The 12,978-nt window shown below is 48.0% G+C and overlaps 1 protein-coding gene across 5 annotated transcripts in view; it reads left to right on the top strand.

Moving 5' to 3' along the window:
• Nucleotides 1–4,594, top strand: part of Phf21b (PHD finger protein 21B) — a 63,844-nt gene extending 59,250 nt beyond the window's left edge. For all 5 annotated transcript variants that reach the window (XM_027396162.2, XM_027396165.2, XM_027396164.2 and 2 more), the window contains 3 exons: nucleotides 191–266; nucleotides 450–553; nucleotides 2,584–4,594. In XM_027396162.2, the coding sequence (XP_027251963.1) occupies nucleotides 191–266; nucleotides 450–553; nucleotides 2,584–2,802 (399 nt within the window). In that variant the 3' untranslated portion in view covers nucleotides 2,803–4,594. The remainder of the gene's footprint in view (nucleotides 1–190; nucleotides 267–449; nucleotides 554–2,583) is intronic.
• The last annotated feature ends 8,384 nt before the right edge of the window (nucleotides 4,595–12,978 follow it).

The raw sequence follows: 12,978 nt of genomic DNA, 5'->3' as shown, positions 1-12,978 counted from the left end.
GAGAGAAACCTAGACGGAGACTTATCATTGAGAAGCTCCGGTGAACCAGACAGATACAGCTACTATCCCCTGGTCACAGATGGGAATCTGTGGCTGGGAGAGCATGCCTCCCTGGGGGTACATAGCCAGGATCTGATCTTAGAAAGTTCTAGTATCTGTATTCTTTCTCACCACCCCATCTGTCCCACAGGCCTTAAAGAAAGACGAGGGTGTACCCTGGACCGGGATGCTGGCCATTGTGCATTCCTACGTCACCCACAAGACAGGTAAGGTGTCCCTGGGAGTGGAAAAGGACCCCTGGGTTAATATGGGACCTTGGAGGTGCTGGGTTGGTCCAGGTTCTTCTGGGCCAGAGCTCTGAGAAAGAGGTGACTGGGGCTGGTCCCTAGCAGAACATTTCTGGTCCAGCTACTCATTGCCCCTCCATGGGTCTGGCCTCTCTTTCCCAGTGAAAGAAGAAGAGAAGCAGAAATTGCTACAGCGTGGCAGCGAACTACAGACTGAGCACCAGCAACTGGAGGAGCGGGACCGGCAGCTGGCCTCAGCTGTGAAGGTGAGCACAGGGGGAGAGGGTCCCTTGTCACCCACTCACTGAGCCCAGGGTGATTGCAGTCTGACCAGTATTGCTCAACAGGCCCAAAAGTTCAGGGTGCAGCTCTAATGTGAACCATAATATTTATCAAGTTGTTGGAGACATTCTGAACCTGCTTCCTCTCAGCTATGTGACCTTGGCAAGGCCCTGCCTTTCTGAACCTCAGCTTCCTCCTCTGTAAAGAGAACATAGTCCTCTGTAGATTGATGATAGACAAATGATGAAGATGACGAGAGTGGAGATGGTGGTGGTGATAATGGTGACCATTGTGGTAATGATGATGGTGACGGTGATGGGTGGTGCTGACAGTGGTAGCGATGGCAGTCCTAATAGCAGTTCTGGGGCTCTGAAGGAGCGTGTTACACAAACACTTTAGATCCCAGGTATGGGGGGCGATAGAGGTGTGAATGCATGCACAGGCACACATACTGGTAATGTTGAGGTGAGAAGGCTGTCAGATGTTTTCCTCTGTTGCTCTCCATTTATTCCCCACATAGACACTTTATCACTAAACTTGATGCCTGCCATTTTGTCCTGGCTGTTGAGATTTTGAGTTCCCAGCATCCCCACCTGTGTTAAAAAAAAAAAAAAAACACCAGACGTCCTACCCTCCCGGCAGCTACATGTCGTCTCCTTGACTGTACCTACTACCTTTCTCTATCTCTGTTTGGCTTTCCTAGCTATAAAATCCTGCCTGTCCATTGGCTGAAACAGCTTTATTCATTAGCCAGTAAGAGAAGCAAACATGTCTCTGATTCCCAGCATTGGGGCTAGAGCCACTTATAGTCATGCCCGGCTTTTACATGGTGCTGGGATCCAGGGTTCACGTTGCAGAGCAGACACTCTCACCCACTGAGCCATCTCCTCTCCCTAGTTCCCCTGCAGTGCATGGTGTTTTCCTTAGCAATTTGGTTTCACTTAGTTGCCCAGGCAGACCTTGAACTCTCTGTCTTTCAATTTGTTCTGCCCAAGGATCTGGGATCTCAGGCTTAGAGAAGCTCTCTAAATGCAGTGCCTTCTTTAGCCTTTTTAGTCAGGATTCTAGAAGAACAGAATTGATGGAGTGAGTCTATGAAGACACATAAGGGGGATTTATAAAAATGGTTTATAGGCTGTGGTCTAGCTAGCCCAACAATGGCTGTCTACCCGAGGAAGGGTAAAGAATCCAGTAGTTGTTCAGTCCATGAGGCTGGATGTCTCAGCTGGTCTTCAGTATATACCAGAATCCCAAAGTAGTCTCTAATGGCAGTGAAAGAATGGACTTGTCAGTGGAAGTAAGCAAGCAAAGAGAGTGAGCTTCCTTCATCCATGTCATTTATATAGGCTGTCAGCAAAAGGTATGGCCCAGATTAAAGGTGGATCTTCCCACCTCAAAGATCATGATTTGAGAGAAACCTTGTCTCAAAACAAAAAACAAAAAAGATCAGGATTTGAAGTGGGTCTTCCTACTTCAATTGGATTGATTAAGAAAAAAATCCCTCACAGGTGTACACCCAGCCAGTTGGGTTATAGTTAATTCCAGATATAGTCAAGTTGACAACCAAGAATACCCATCCCAAACCCTATAAGAATTCCTGGTTACCCATGTAGTTTGAGGAGTGCCCCAAGGAAATCACTATTGCACTGGCACCATTTGACCTAGAACCCGGTCATGTGACTTTAGGTCACATGACTCTAGGTCTCAGTCCCACTGCAGTGTCATCTGTGTGACACACAGAGAAGCTAGAGAGCATATTGAGGAGTCTGTGAGTCTCACTAGCTGCCACCAGCCAGGATGGAGTCTGTCAGCTTCAGGGACAGGCATTCCTGATGCCAGCATGCCACTCCAGCCGTTTATTTAGTCCCATTTTGTTTGAGGCCTTTGGCTTGTTTCAGGTTCTGCTGGTGGGTGGAAGGCTCTGTGACTAAAAGGTAGGATCATCAATGTGGCTGGCCCAGGATGCTGCAGAACTCAATTCTGAGGACATCTCCAACACTTTCTCTCTTGACAGAAATGCCTGGAGCTGAAGACAAGCCTCCTGGCCCGCCAAAGGGGCACACAGTCGTCACTGGACCGCCTCCGGGCCCTGCTGAGACTGATCCAGGGTGAGCAGATGCTTCAGGTCGCTATGGCAACTACCAGCCCCACCCCGCTTCTGGCCGGGACCTGGACCAAGCCTTCCACTACCACCATGCGCACTGCCCTCCAGCACCCCCAGAGCCACAACTGACCCCAGGGACCTGTATAATACTCACGGAAAGTTACTGGGACTTTGCTCTCAAGACCTGGGGAAATCTGTCAGCCTTAATTCATAAACTCTATGAATTTTAGACAAAAGTAAACTAGACAGAGTGACAGAGAGAAAAAAAGGAGTGAGCTGAGTATCCCAGAGCCAGAACTGGCATGAGGTGGATCCCTATACCAGTTGCAGGGGACCACCTGAGGGCCAGGTGAGGGTGTCTCAGATCAAGGCACAGGCAGCCGTCACCCTGGGCTGCCAGGCCTCCCTAGTTTGTGGCTTTCATGCCTAGCTCTCTCATTGTGTTGTCCCCTCAGGAGAGGAAGACTTCAGGCTGTGGAGAGTGAGGCAGTCTAGGCCACGTACAGCGTGCAAGGAGGCAAGCAACAACTGATAGCTGGTTAGTGGGGGTGGCAGGGTGAGCCTCTGGTACGAGAGTGGGTAGCTAACCTAGGTAGTTCTCCAGTGGCCCTGGGACTCCTTGTGCCCTGCTGCCCCCTAATCCATCAGTATTACTATGTTGAAACTCAGTCATTTAACTGGATAAGTGACAAGCCAGCTTCTCCTGAGGTCACTGCTGCATGGGCTGCCCAGCCTGGCCTCTGCCTCATTCTTCCCTAACTCATGCTCTTGCTGCAGCCCACCTCTTCCTATTGCCAGTCTCTGGAATTTTCCTCATGGAGTGCTGGGCTAGACAGAGCAGTCAGCCACCATGGGAGGCCCCTGGCAGGTTTCACCTCATGATGGAAGCCTTTAGAGCACTCTCCTTTGCAGGAGCCACCAAGAATCCTGCCCACTTCTTGCCAGTTAAAGACACTATGCCAAAAAGAGCTTCACACTTTTTGTATAGCGTTTGTTTTGTTGTACGATCCGTAATGTGAACTGCACCTCTGCCTGCCTTCCTCTGCATCTGGTAGTCTCTGCTCCAGAATGGTAACCTCCCCTGAGAGGGGCCAGATGGAGCGTCCAGAGGGATTTAGAGATCCAGCCAGGAGGCAAAGAGGGTGGTGCATTTGGGGGCCTGGCCTTTGGAGACTCCAGAGCCCTCCTTCTCAATGCTGTCTCCTCATTTGCAGGAAGTGCAGGTCCCTAGGTACCCTGGGGGTTCCTGCACCTCTGCGAGCCATGCAGCCCACTTTGCAAGCCCCACCCTGTCCTGAGGGACACAGCACAACCCATATGCGATCAGGAGCCACAGGGCTCCCCTGAGCATATCACATGGTGCCCAATTGCAGTGAGCACTCGCGCATGCGCCAGGGCCACAGCCGCACACCTGTGCCCACAGACACAAGTGCAGAATGGGAAGGCTGGCTGGGATCCCACCACCAGCTACTGTCCCTCTTGTCATTTTTCACGACTCCGGGAGAAACTGTGCTGTAGGATACAAATCTATTTTAATACACATTACACTGGGTTGAACAAGATTTTTATATTCTTTTATCGATGAATGACGTGAGCTATGCGAGGCGCACGTCTTTATATATTGGTTACGAGGTGCCGATTATGCATTACCGCACGGCTGGTGACGTAACTGTCTTCAGGTTCTTTTGTTGGTTGAATTTTCTTCTTGGATGGATTGAGTTCGATTTTGTAAGAAATGTGGGAGGATGTGGAAGGTTGGACCCGGGAGGGGGAGCTGCTGATGTGTCTTGAGACTTAGGTTTTTTTGGGGGGGACCAAGGAGGACCGTCCAGTGGATAGTGGCTAGAGAAAGTGTTTGTCTTAAATATACCAGTGTAGTTTTTCCTTCTGTATGATGCATTAAACCCAATTTCAAAGCCTGGTGGTCCTGTGTCCTTGCTTTCAGTGTGAGACTCTGGGGAGCCCTGGGGTAACTGAGTGGGTTTCAAACTGGCTAAAAGTTGGGGTTACGTGTGTCCCCACCCACCCCAAAACAAATAAAGAGCTTTTGGTGTTCACACCAGTCCCGGAGGTAGCAGATTCATCCGGTATGAAAAGCACCAGATCTGCCTTGGCTTGGTGGCTGTGCAGAGCGCCTACTGCCACGTTCACTCGGGCTTCTCCTCTTGTCCTTGTCACCCCACTCATTCTGCCTCCTGGACACATGAGCCCACTGCTGCCTCAGAGTTTTCCCAGAGAGCAGGCTTGTGGAAAGGCAGACCACCAGCATCAGCTCCAGACCCTTGAAAGCGGCCTGAATCAGCCTAGAGATCAGGGCTCACCCCGTGTACCTGTAGTTATGACAAGACAAGGACCTGTTGAATGCTGCCTGTGGTGCTGGGGATAGAAACATACATGCATGTATGCATGCATGCATGCCCCCCACACATGCATGCATTGCAAGACTGGACAGCCCTCTAAGCATGTGACTGTAGCCAGAGCCTAGTGCCAATTGCTGGAGGTGGGGAACACATAGTTTGAGGGGACCCAGAATTCAGCTTTGCCTGCCCTGTCTACACACACCTGACCCTTCCTCCTCCTGAGCACACTCTCCTTTGCAGTCCCCAGATCTCTTCTGTTCTTTAGACCACCCCACATCCCATCGATCCCCTAGAGCAATCTACATAGTCAATAGTGACTTTTGGACAGACCCAGCAGATGCCCTGCTCACGAAGCCCATGTGACATACTAATGACACTTGCCATCGAAACACCTCACATTTCCTCTCTAGAATGACTGTCCATTCCCTCCATTCCCTCCCATGTGCCTCTGCTTTCTCCAGAGCTCCTTGGACAGCTCTCCCCTCAATTCCTGTGTCTACATGTAGCCACCCCAGACTGACATCTCTAGAGGGTATCTCAGATTCAGCATAGGCTCCTTCCCCAGCAGTACCCCAAGAGTCACCCCCAATCCCAAGACCTCCACCCATCTCTGTAAATCAGTCAGCTGTGTTGTTGAGAAAAGTGGGATGGAACCTATCTCCCTGCTGCTCCAAGATCTCTGTCACTTGGCCCTCAGTCCCCTGTCCTGCCACCTAGACTTAGACCACTGCTGTGACATCTATCTGCTCCTCCCCACTCAGTTGCAGCTGCTTTTCAGCTAATAACAGGTGTAGTGGGATGACTGCTAACAAGTCTGTGCCCTGTGTGCTCAGTTAAAGTCCAAGCCCTTTAAAGTTCACCAACCTTCCGTGTGGCATACAGGGCTCTCTGTCTCTGCTCTCTTTGGGTCTCTTTCTGCTGTGTAGTTGGAGGTTTCTCAACCCACCAGTTCCCAAATAACAACTCTAAGGCTTGACGTTAATTATAGTTGATTGGCCAATGCTCAGGCATATTACGAACTAGCTCTCACAATTAGCTCATTCCTATTATTTTATATTTTACCACAAGCTTGTGGCTTGTTACCTCACATCTTGTTTCCCCAGCAACAATGTGGGGTTCTCCCCGAATCTGCCTTCTTTCTTTATCTGTTTGGATATCCCACCTGCCTGTATTCTCCTTGGCCATAGGCCAAATCAACCAATAAAAGCTTTATTTATCAACCAATAAAAGCAACACATACTCGCAGCATACAGGACATCGCACTTCACTGCTGCTCCCCACCATCTCCACCTCCTGCTCTACCTCAGTTCACAAAGTGTGCTCCCACACACAGGGCCTCTGCTCCACACTCTGTCACTCACTGCCGCCCCAGGTCGCTTCAGACTTTGACCTTGGCCATTGTCCTCCTCTCATAGCAGCTCTCCCTGCTGCTGCCTGGCAGCAGCTTCTGATGGCCTGTTCACCTCTGCCTGTTCCTGTTGGTTCTTTAGACTTTCTCTACCCAAAGATGAAAGTTTGTCGGAGTGTTAGGCAAAATGCTGGAATGAAACATGGTTCAGATTCTAAGGTTTCAGTCCATCATGGTAGGTGGTGGGAGGCCTGGCTGGGCAGAGCAGTTCACACTAGAGTCTCCTGGAAGAAGAGATACAGGGAGAAAGGGTTCGTGCAGAGAGAGACTTATACTATCTCTCTGGTTCTGGTTCCTCCCTCCTTGTTAAAATTGTTTGGTTGATATTTATTCATGTAGTCATTTATTTATTTATTTTAAGTTTAGTGTGTGTGTGTGTGTGTGTGTGTGTGTGTGTGTTTGAGTGTATGTATGTGCACTACATGCATTTAGGAACTCTTAGAGGTCAGAAGACTAACAGATCCCCTGGAAATGGATTCACAGGCAGTTGTGAGCCACCTTGTAGGTGCTGGGAACTGAACCCAGGTCCTCTGCAAGAGCAGTAAGTATTAGCTTGTGAGCCATCTCTCCAGCCCTACCCCCTGCCCTTTGCCTTCCCCCCAGCCTGCAAATATGGCATTACTGACTTTCACAGTTAAACGGCTCTGCAGACACCTTCACAGACACACCCAGGGTGAGCTTCACTAAGCTCTAAGGCACTTCTCAGCCAGATCAAGTTGACAGTCAAGATTCCCCAGCACAGTGTGCACAAATGACTGCAAGACAAAGGGGCCTGAGAACAAAGCCGCTGGCTCAGGTTGCCTGCCTTCTGGCTAGGAGGCAGTGCTAAGCAGGCTGAGCAGTGGAGGAGACCAGCTCCATCTGACCCTTGTCTTCACAACCCGTGTTGTCCACCTCTGCCCATCCACAAGATACAGGGCAGCTCCTACTAAACCCCGGTACTTTCCAAGCATCCCTCTGCCAACTTCTCCACTTTGTCATGAGAGCCCCACATCACAGCTCTGCCACCAGAGAGAAAACCCTCAGCTTCCAGCAGCTTCTCATACCACCCAGATGATCCTGTGTTGGGACAGCTTACAGATAGGATAGTGTCACCCCAGGGCACCACTTCACCAGTGCTGCCTGTGGCCTGACTTCAGAGGGGAGAGACCAGTGCTCCATCTGCAAGTCTACCCAGATAGACCACTGGATAGGTACCAGGGTAACTATGGTGACAGGGACTCATCTCTTTCCAGAAAGCACTGACATTGAGGCCACCGGTTGAGGCTATCCTAGGCTGCCGTAGAAAGTGAAGACACCAGCAAGGCCTTGCTGTTGTGGAGGAGTGTGCTCCGGGCCTCTCTGGTGTCTGGTAGCTTGTGGCCATTCTGGCCTCTTCCTTGGCTTACAGAAGCCTCTTCCAGCTCTGCCTCCATCACCATGTGGCATCCAAATCTCCCTTTGACAAGGTCATTAGAGCAATCGTGTGACCTCAGCTAGACTGGGCATCTGCAAAGATGGTAGCATGGGCATGCACAGCACCTGGGGCTTTTGATGGACACAAGTCCCATGTCATCTGCACCTGTCCCCTCCAGGTGATATTGGTACAACAGCAGTAAAAGGCTGCCTCTGAGAGGGGAGTAGGACAGGAGGCCTATATCTTTGTGGGCATGATCAGGTGTTCTTAAAAGGGGATAGATACAGGGGAATTGGCCCCATGTGCCTATAATATTAATCTTTACTGTCAACTTGAGACGCTATAGAATCATCTAAAAAAAGGTGCCTGTGAAGGAATTTCTGGACTTAATTAACTAAAGAAGAAGGACCCACCTTTAACATGAATGATACCATCCCACTGAATAGACTGTTCAGCCTGGGGTGTTTTGTGGTAACAGGGCAGAGACAAATGGAACAGTCCTGAAATCATCTAAACTTGCACCTATGGTTTCTGCCCCCCTTTTTTCTGAGTCAGGGTCTCCTGTAGCCCAGACTGACCTCTAACCTATTCTTCTGGTCCTCCTGAGTACTGACTGGCATTGCAGGTGTTTGCTGCCACACCTGGTTTATATGGTGCTGGGATGGAACGCGTGGTTTTGTACATGCAAGTCAAGCACTCTACCAATTGAGCTATATCCTCGGCCATCATGTGTATTTTTAAAATATTTCTGAGCACTTTAATCCCAGTATTCAGGAGGTACAAGCGGGTGGAACTGTCAGTTTTAGGCCAGCCTGGTCTACATAGTGTGTTCCAGGCCAGCCAGGGCTATATAATGACACCCTGTCTCAAAAATAAAAAAAATATAAAAATATCATATGTAACCCAAATTCTGCCTGCCCAGCCTCTCTTCCTCCTCTGTCTTGGCTGTCTGTAACTGATTATGACTAGGGACATTTCCAACCAGCATTACCTTTAGGGTCTGCAGCCATGCCTTCTCCCGTGGGATCAGAGCCCCGGTTTGGTGGAGGGGATTCTTCTTCCATATTGCTCTAGCCTTGGAGACTCTCACATAGCCTTAGGATCTCACTCAGAGATTGAATTTACTTTGCCAGCTGCATGTCCTCAACTTTCCCTTTTCAGATTTCTGTGTGGCCTCGTTTTCCTGACCAGTTTCTGCCTAATACAGCTTGAACTCTGAAACCCACCAAATCCTCCTGCCCATTTTAATAGTTGCCTAACACTTTCTCTCTTCATCACAAACAGAAACTGCATCTGCAAGCTGCTTCTACCTCCCTCCTCTCTTTCTTTCTTTCTTTCTTTCTTTCTTTCTTTCTTTCTTTCTTTCTTTCTTTCTTGTTGTTTTGGTTTTTGAGACAAGATTCTCACTATGTAGCTCTGGCAGGCTCAGAATTTACTATGGGGTACACCCTCTTCTGCCTCCCAAATGGCTGGGATTAAAGGTGTGTGCCACCATGCCTGTCAACCCCCCTCCTCATCTTTGTAGCTCTCATTCCTCTTGCTTCCTACAGCAGCTGGATGTCTAGTCCTATATCTAAAGGAAGAGGTGAGACTTGGCATCTTTTGTTTTGTTTCTCATTTTAGTGACATTTCAATAACTTCACCATAAGTATTGCATTAGCCAGGGTTCTCTAGAGGAATGGAATGTGCAGAATGGATGAATATTTAAAGGGGGGTTATTACATTAGTTTACATGGTACATTCTGGGTAGTCACGCAATGGTTGTCTCACACAGGACAGGTTGGGAATCCAATAGCTTGGTCCATGAAGCTAAGTGCCTCAGCAGTCTCAATTCAGGTACAAAGGCCTGAGGGTGACACTGATGTTCAATCTGTGTTGGAAGGCTGATGAAGCTGACCTCAGATATCAGTAGAGGATGACTGTAGTGATATATTATTTATGACTTACTAAAGCTCGCCTGAGGATTCAGAAAGCAACATCAGCCACAAGCCATAGACACCAGGCACACACCTTTAATCCCAGTAACCAGAAGCTAGGAGGTGTGGTACAAACTTTTAACCACAGGGCTCGGGATTAAGAGATAGACAGATCTCTGTGAGTCCAAGTTTACCCAGATCTACACAAGAGTGAATCAATCTAAAAGAGAATTATAGCTCACACCTTTAATTCCAGGACTCATAAGAGGTATATAAGACAGGGGCAAGGTCTCAGAACAGGCACTCATTCTCCAGCCACACTGAAGAGAGGCAGCAGTTTGGTGAAGAACTAGTGGATCAGCCCTTTCAGCCTGAGCTAGAGGTGAGAGCTAGTGGCTGGTTGCTTTGCTTTTCTGAACTTCAGCTTGAAGCTTGAACCCCAATATCAGCCTCTGGGTCTTTGATCATGCTACAGATAACATTGGCCCTCACCAGCTAGAGACTACGGCAGACAGGCAAGAAACAAAACAAATGTTTTTCCCTTGTATATCCTTGTATCTGAGCCCCAACCACCGGAAAGTACCAGCCATTCAGGACAAGTCTTTCCATTTCAATTAATATAATTAAGAAATCCCTTGCATGCATGTTCAGCAGCTTCTCTCATGGTGATTCTAGATCACATCAAGTTGATAATCAATATTATGATAGATAGGAAGTCTCTTCTGGTCTCAGTTTACTTTGAGTTTTGTTTTTATTTGTTTGTGTGTGCGCGCACACTTACGTGTGCATGTGTGTGTGTGTGTGTGTGTGTGTGTTTGTGTGCACACATTAATACATATGTGTGTGCATGCATGTGTGTGTGTGTGTGTGTGTGTGTGTGTGTGTGTGTGTGTGTGCAAGTGCACGCAAGAGTTCAGGATGCCTGTAGAGGCCAGAAGAGAGTGTCAGATTCCATGGCTGGAGTTATAGGTAGTTATGAGCTGCTCAAAGTAGGTGCTGGGAACCAAACTCCTGTACTCTGCAAGAGCTTCAGGTGCTTCTAACTGCTAAGCCCTCTTGCCAGCCCAAAGGTTTTTTGTTTGTTTTAAAATTGTGGTTGTGCTGGATGGTAGTAGTGCATGCCTTTAATCCCAGTTACTTGGAGGGAGAGACAGGTGGATCTCTGTGCGTTCGATGCCATCCTGGTGTACAAAGTGAGTTCCAAGACAGCCAGGGCTGTTACACAGAGAAACCCTGTTTCAGGAAAAAAAAAAAAAAAAAAAAAGATCGTGGTTGTTTTTAATTTTTTTCAAATGCATATACCATGCTTTTAAAACCATGTGAGTGCCCTCTGAATCAGCAAATGTGATTGTTTATATTAATTTTTAAACACTAACCCAAGTTTAAATTCTTGGAATAAACCGTACTTGCTCATGGCTCAGCATCCCTTCCTTACTGCTCCATTAGACTTGCTGATATTAACTTGCTGATGTTTCCATGGGATTTTAAATTTCTGCTAGTCCTTTTGATGCCTCAGACATTTATACAAAATATATCAGAAACTTGTCCCCTTGTTTCCCGAAAGTCTTTTTGTTCAAATGCACTAGCGAAGCCGTCTGGAGCTGGAATGAGAAGGCGTTACATTTCCATTTAACAGTTCAGTATGCTTAATACACGGGGCTGTTGGGATATTCTATTCTGCTGTCAGTTTCAATACACTGAGTTATTCAAGGAATTATCACTTAAGCTGATTGTGGTGTAAAATTGTTCTTGACATTTTGATGATCATTTTGCTCTCCGCACACTCTAAAACGATAAGCATGCTTCCTTTTTTAATTTGTGCTTCCTCTCATCTTGATCTGTTGTCTCTTGGGGGTTCATGAATGCGTGTGTGTGTGTCAAGTGTGGATTTGTTTATATTCTCTATCGTCTGTTATGGATTTATTGGTTTTGTTTGCTTTGGGTTCTGTGGATGGAGCCCAAGACAAGGCAAGGGCTCTGGTGCTGAGCTCCACCCCAGCCTCTATTTCTTTTTTTGTTTTTCTTTGTTTCAGACAAAGCTTGTTTATATAGCTCATGTTGACCTGGAACTCAGAATCCTCCTGCCTCAGCCTCCCAAGATGAAATTACAAGTGTGTGCCACCACACCTAGCTTGCAGTGGTTACTTTTTCTTGTTTTTGTTGTTGGTCAACTTGACACCAACTAGAGTCATCTGAAAAAGGGAACCTCCGTTGAGAAAAAGCCCCCGTCAGATTGCTTGTAGGCAAGTCTTCAGGATGTTTTCTTGATTAATGATTGATATGGGAGGGCTTAGCTCCCTGTGGGCAGTGCCAGCCCTAGGCAGGTGATCCTGAGTTCTATTAGAACAATCTGAGGGAGCCGTGAGTATCAAGCCAGTAAACAGTGTTATTCTCTGGTCTCTGTTTCAGTTCCTGCCTCCCAGGTCCTGCCTTTTGATTTCCCTCAATGATCAACTGTGATTGGGATGTGTAAGCCAAATAAACCCCTACTTCAACAAGTTGCTTTTAGTCATGGGGTTTATCAGAGCAATAGAAATCAAACTACTGGTCAGGTGTGGTGGCTTGCACCTTTAACCGTAACGTTGGAAGGCAGGGGTAGGCAGATCTCTGAGTTTGAGGCCAATCGGTCTATATAGTGAGTTCCAGGACAGCCAAGTCTTCCTAGTAAGACTCTGGAGAGAGGGACGGGGGAGGGAGGGAGGGAAGGAGGAAGGGAAGGAGGGAGGGAGGAAGGAAGGAAGGGAGGAGGGAGAGAGGGAGGAAGGAAGAGAGGGAGGGAGGGAGGGAATACCTTTTAGCCCAAATTTTTGTTACTTTTTGTTTTCTTCTCTTGACTCTCATGTTGCTTTCAGATCATTTCTTTTGTTTTTTCCTACAGGCTTTTAGCTCTCTGCAGAAGTGCTGCTTCAAGAATGCTGACATGTTCTGACATTGACATATCTTTAGATTATTTTCAGTGTGACTTCAAATTATTTTGGGGGGAGCTGGGGGAATGGCTCATCAGCAAAGGGCTTGCCATATAAGCTTGGGGACCTGAACTTGAACCCCAGAACCTATGCTTGTAACTCTGTTACCAAGGAGGCAAACAGGCAGAACTCTGGGGCTTGCTGGCCAGCAAGTCCAGTCTAATTGGCCAGTGAGAAACTGCCTTTACTGAAAGGTGTAGCTGGAGATGGCTCAGCAGTTAAGAGCACTTGCTTGCTGCTCTTGCAAAGGACCCAGGTT

Source organism: Cricetulus griseus, chromosome 2, assembly GCF_003668045.3.
Source record: "Cricetulus griseus strain 17A/GY chromosome 2, alternate assembly CriGri-PICRH-1.0, whole genome shotgun sequence".
NCBI classification, from domain to species: Eukaryota; Metazoa; Chordata; class Mammalia; order Rodentia; family Cricetidae; genus Cricetulus; species Cricetulus griseus.
This window is presented reverse-complemented; position numbering and strand designations above follow the sequence as displayed.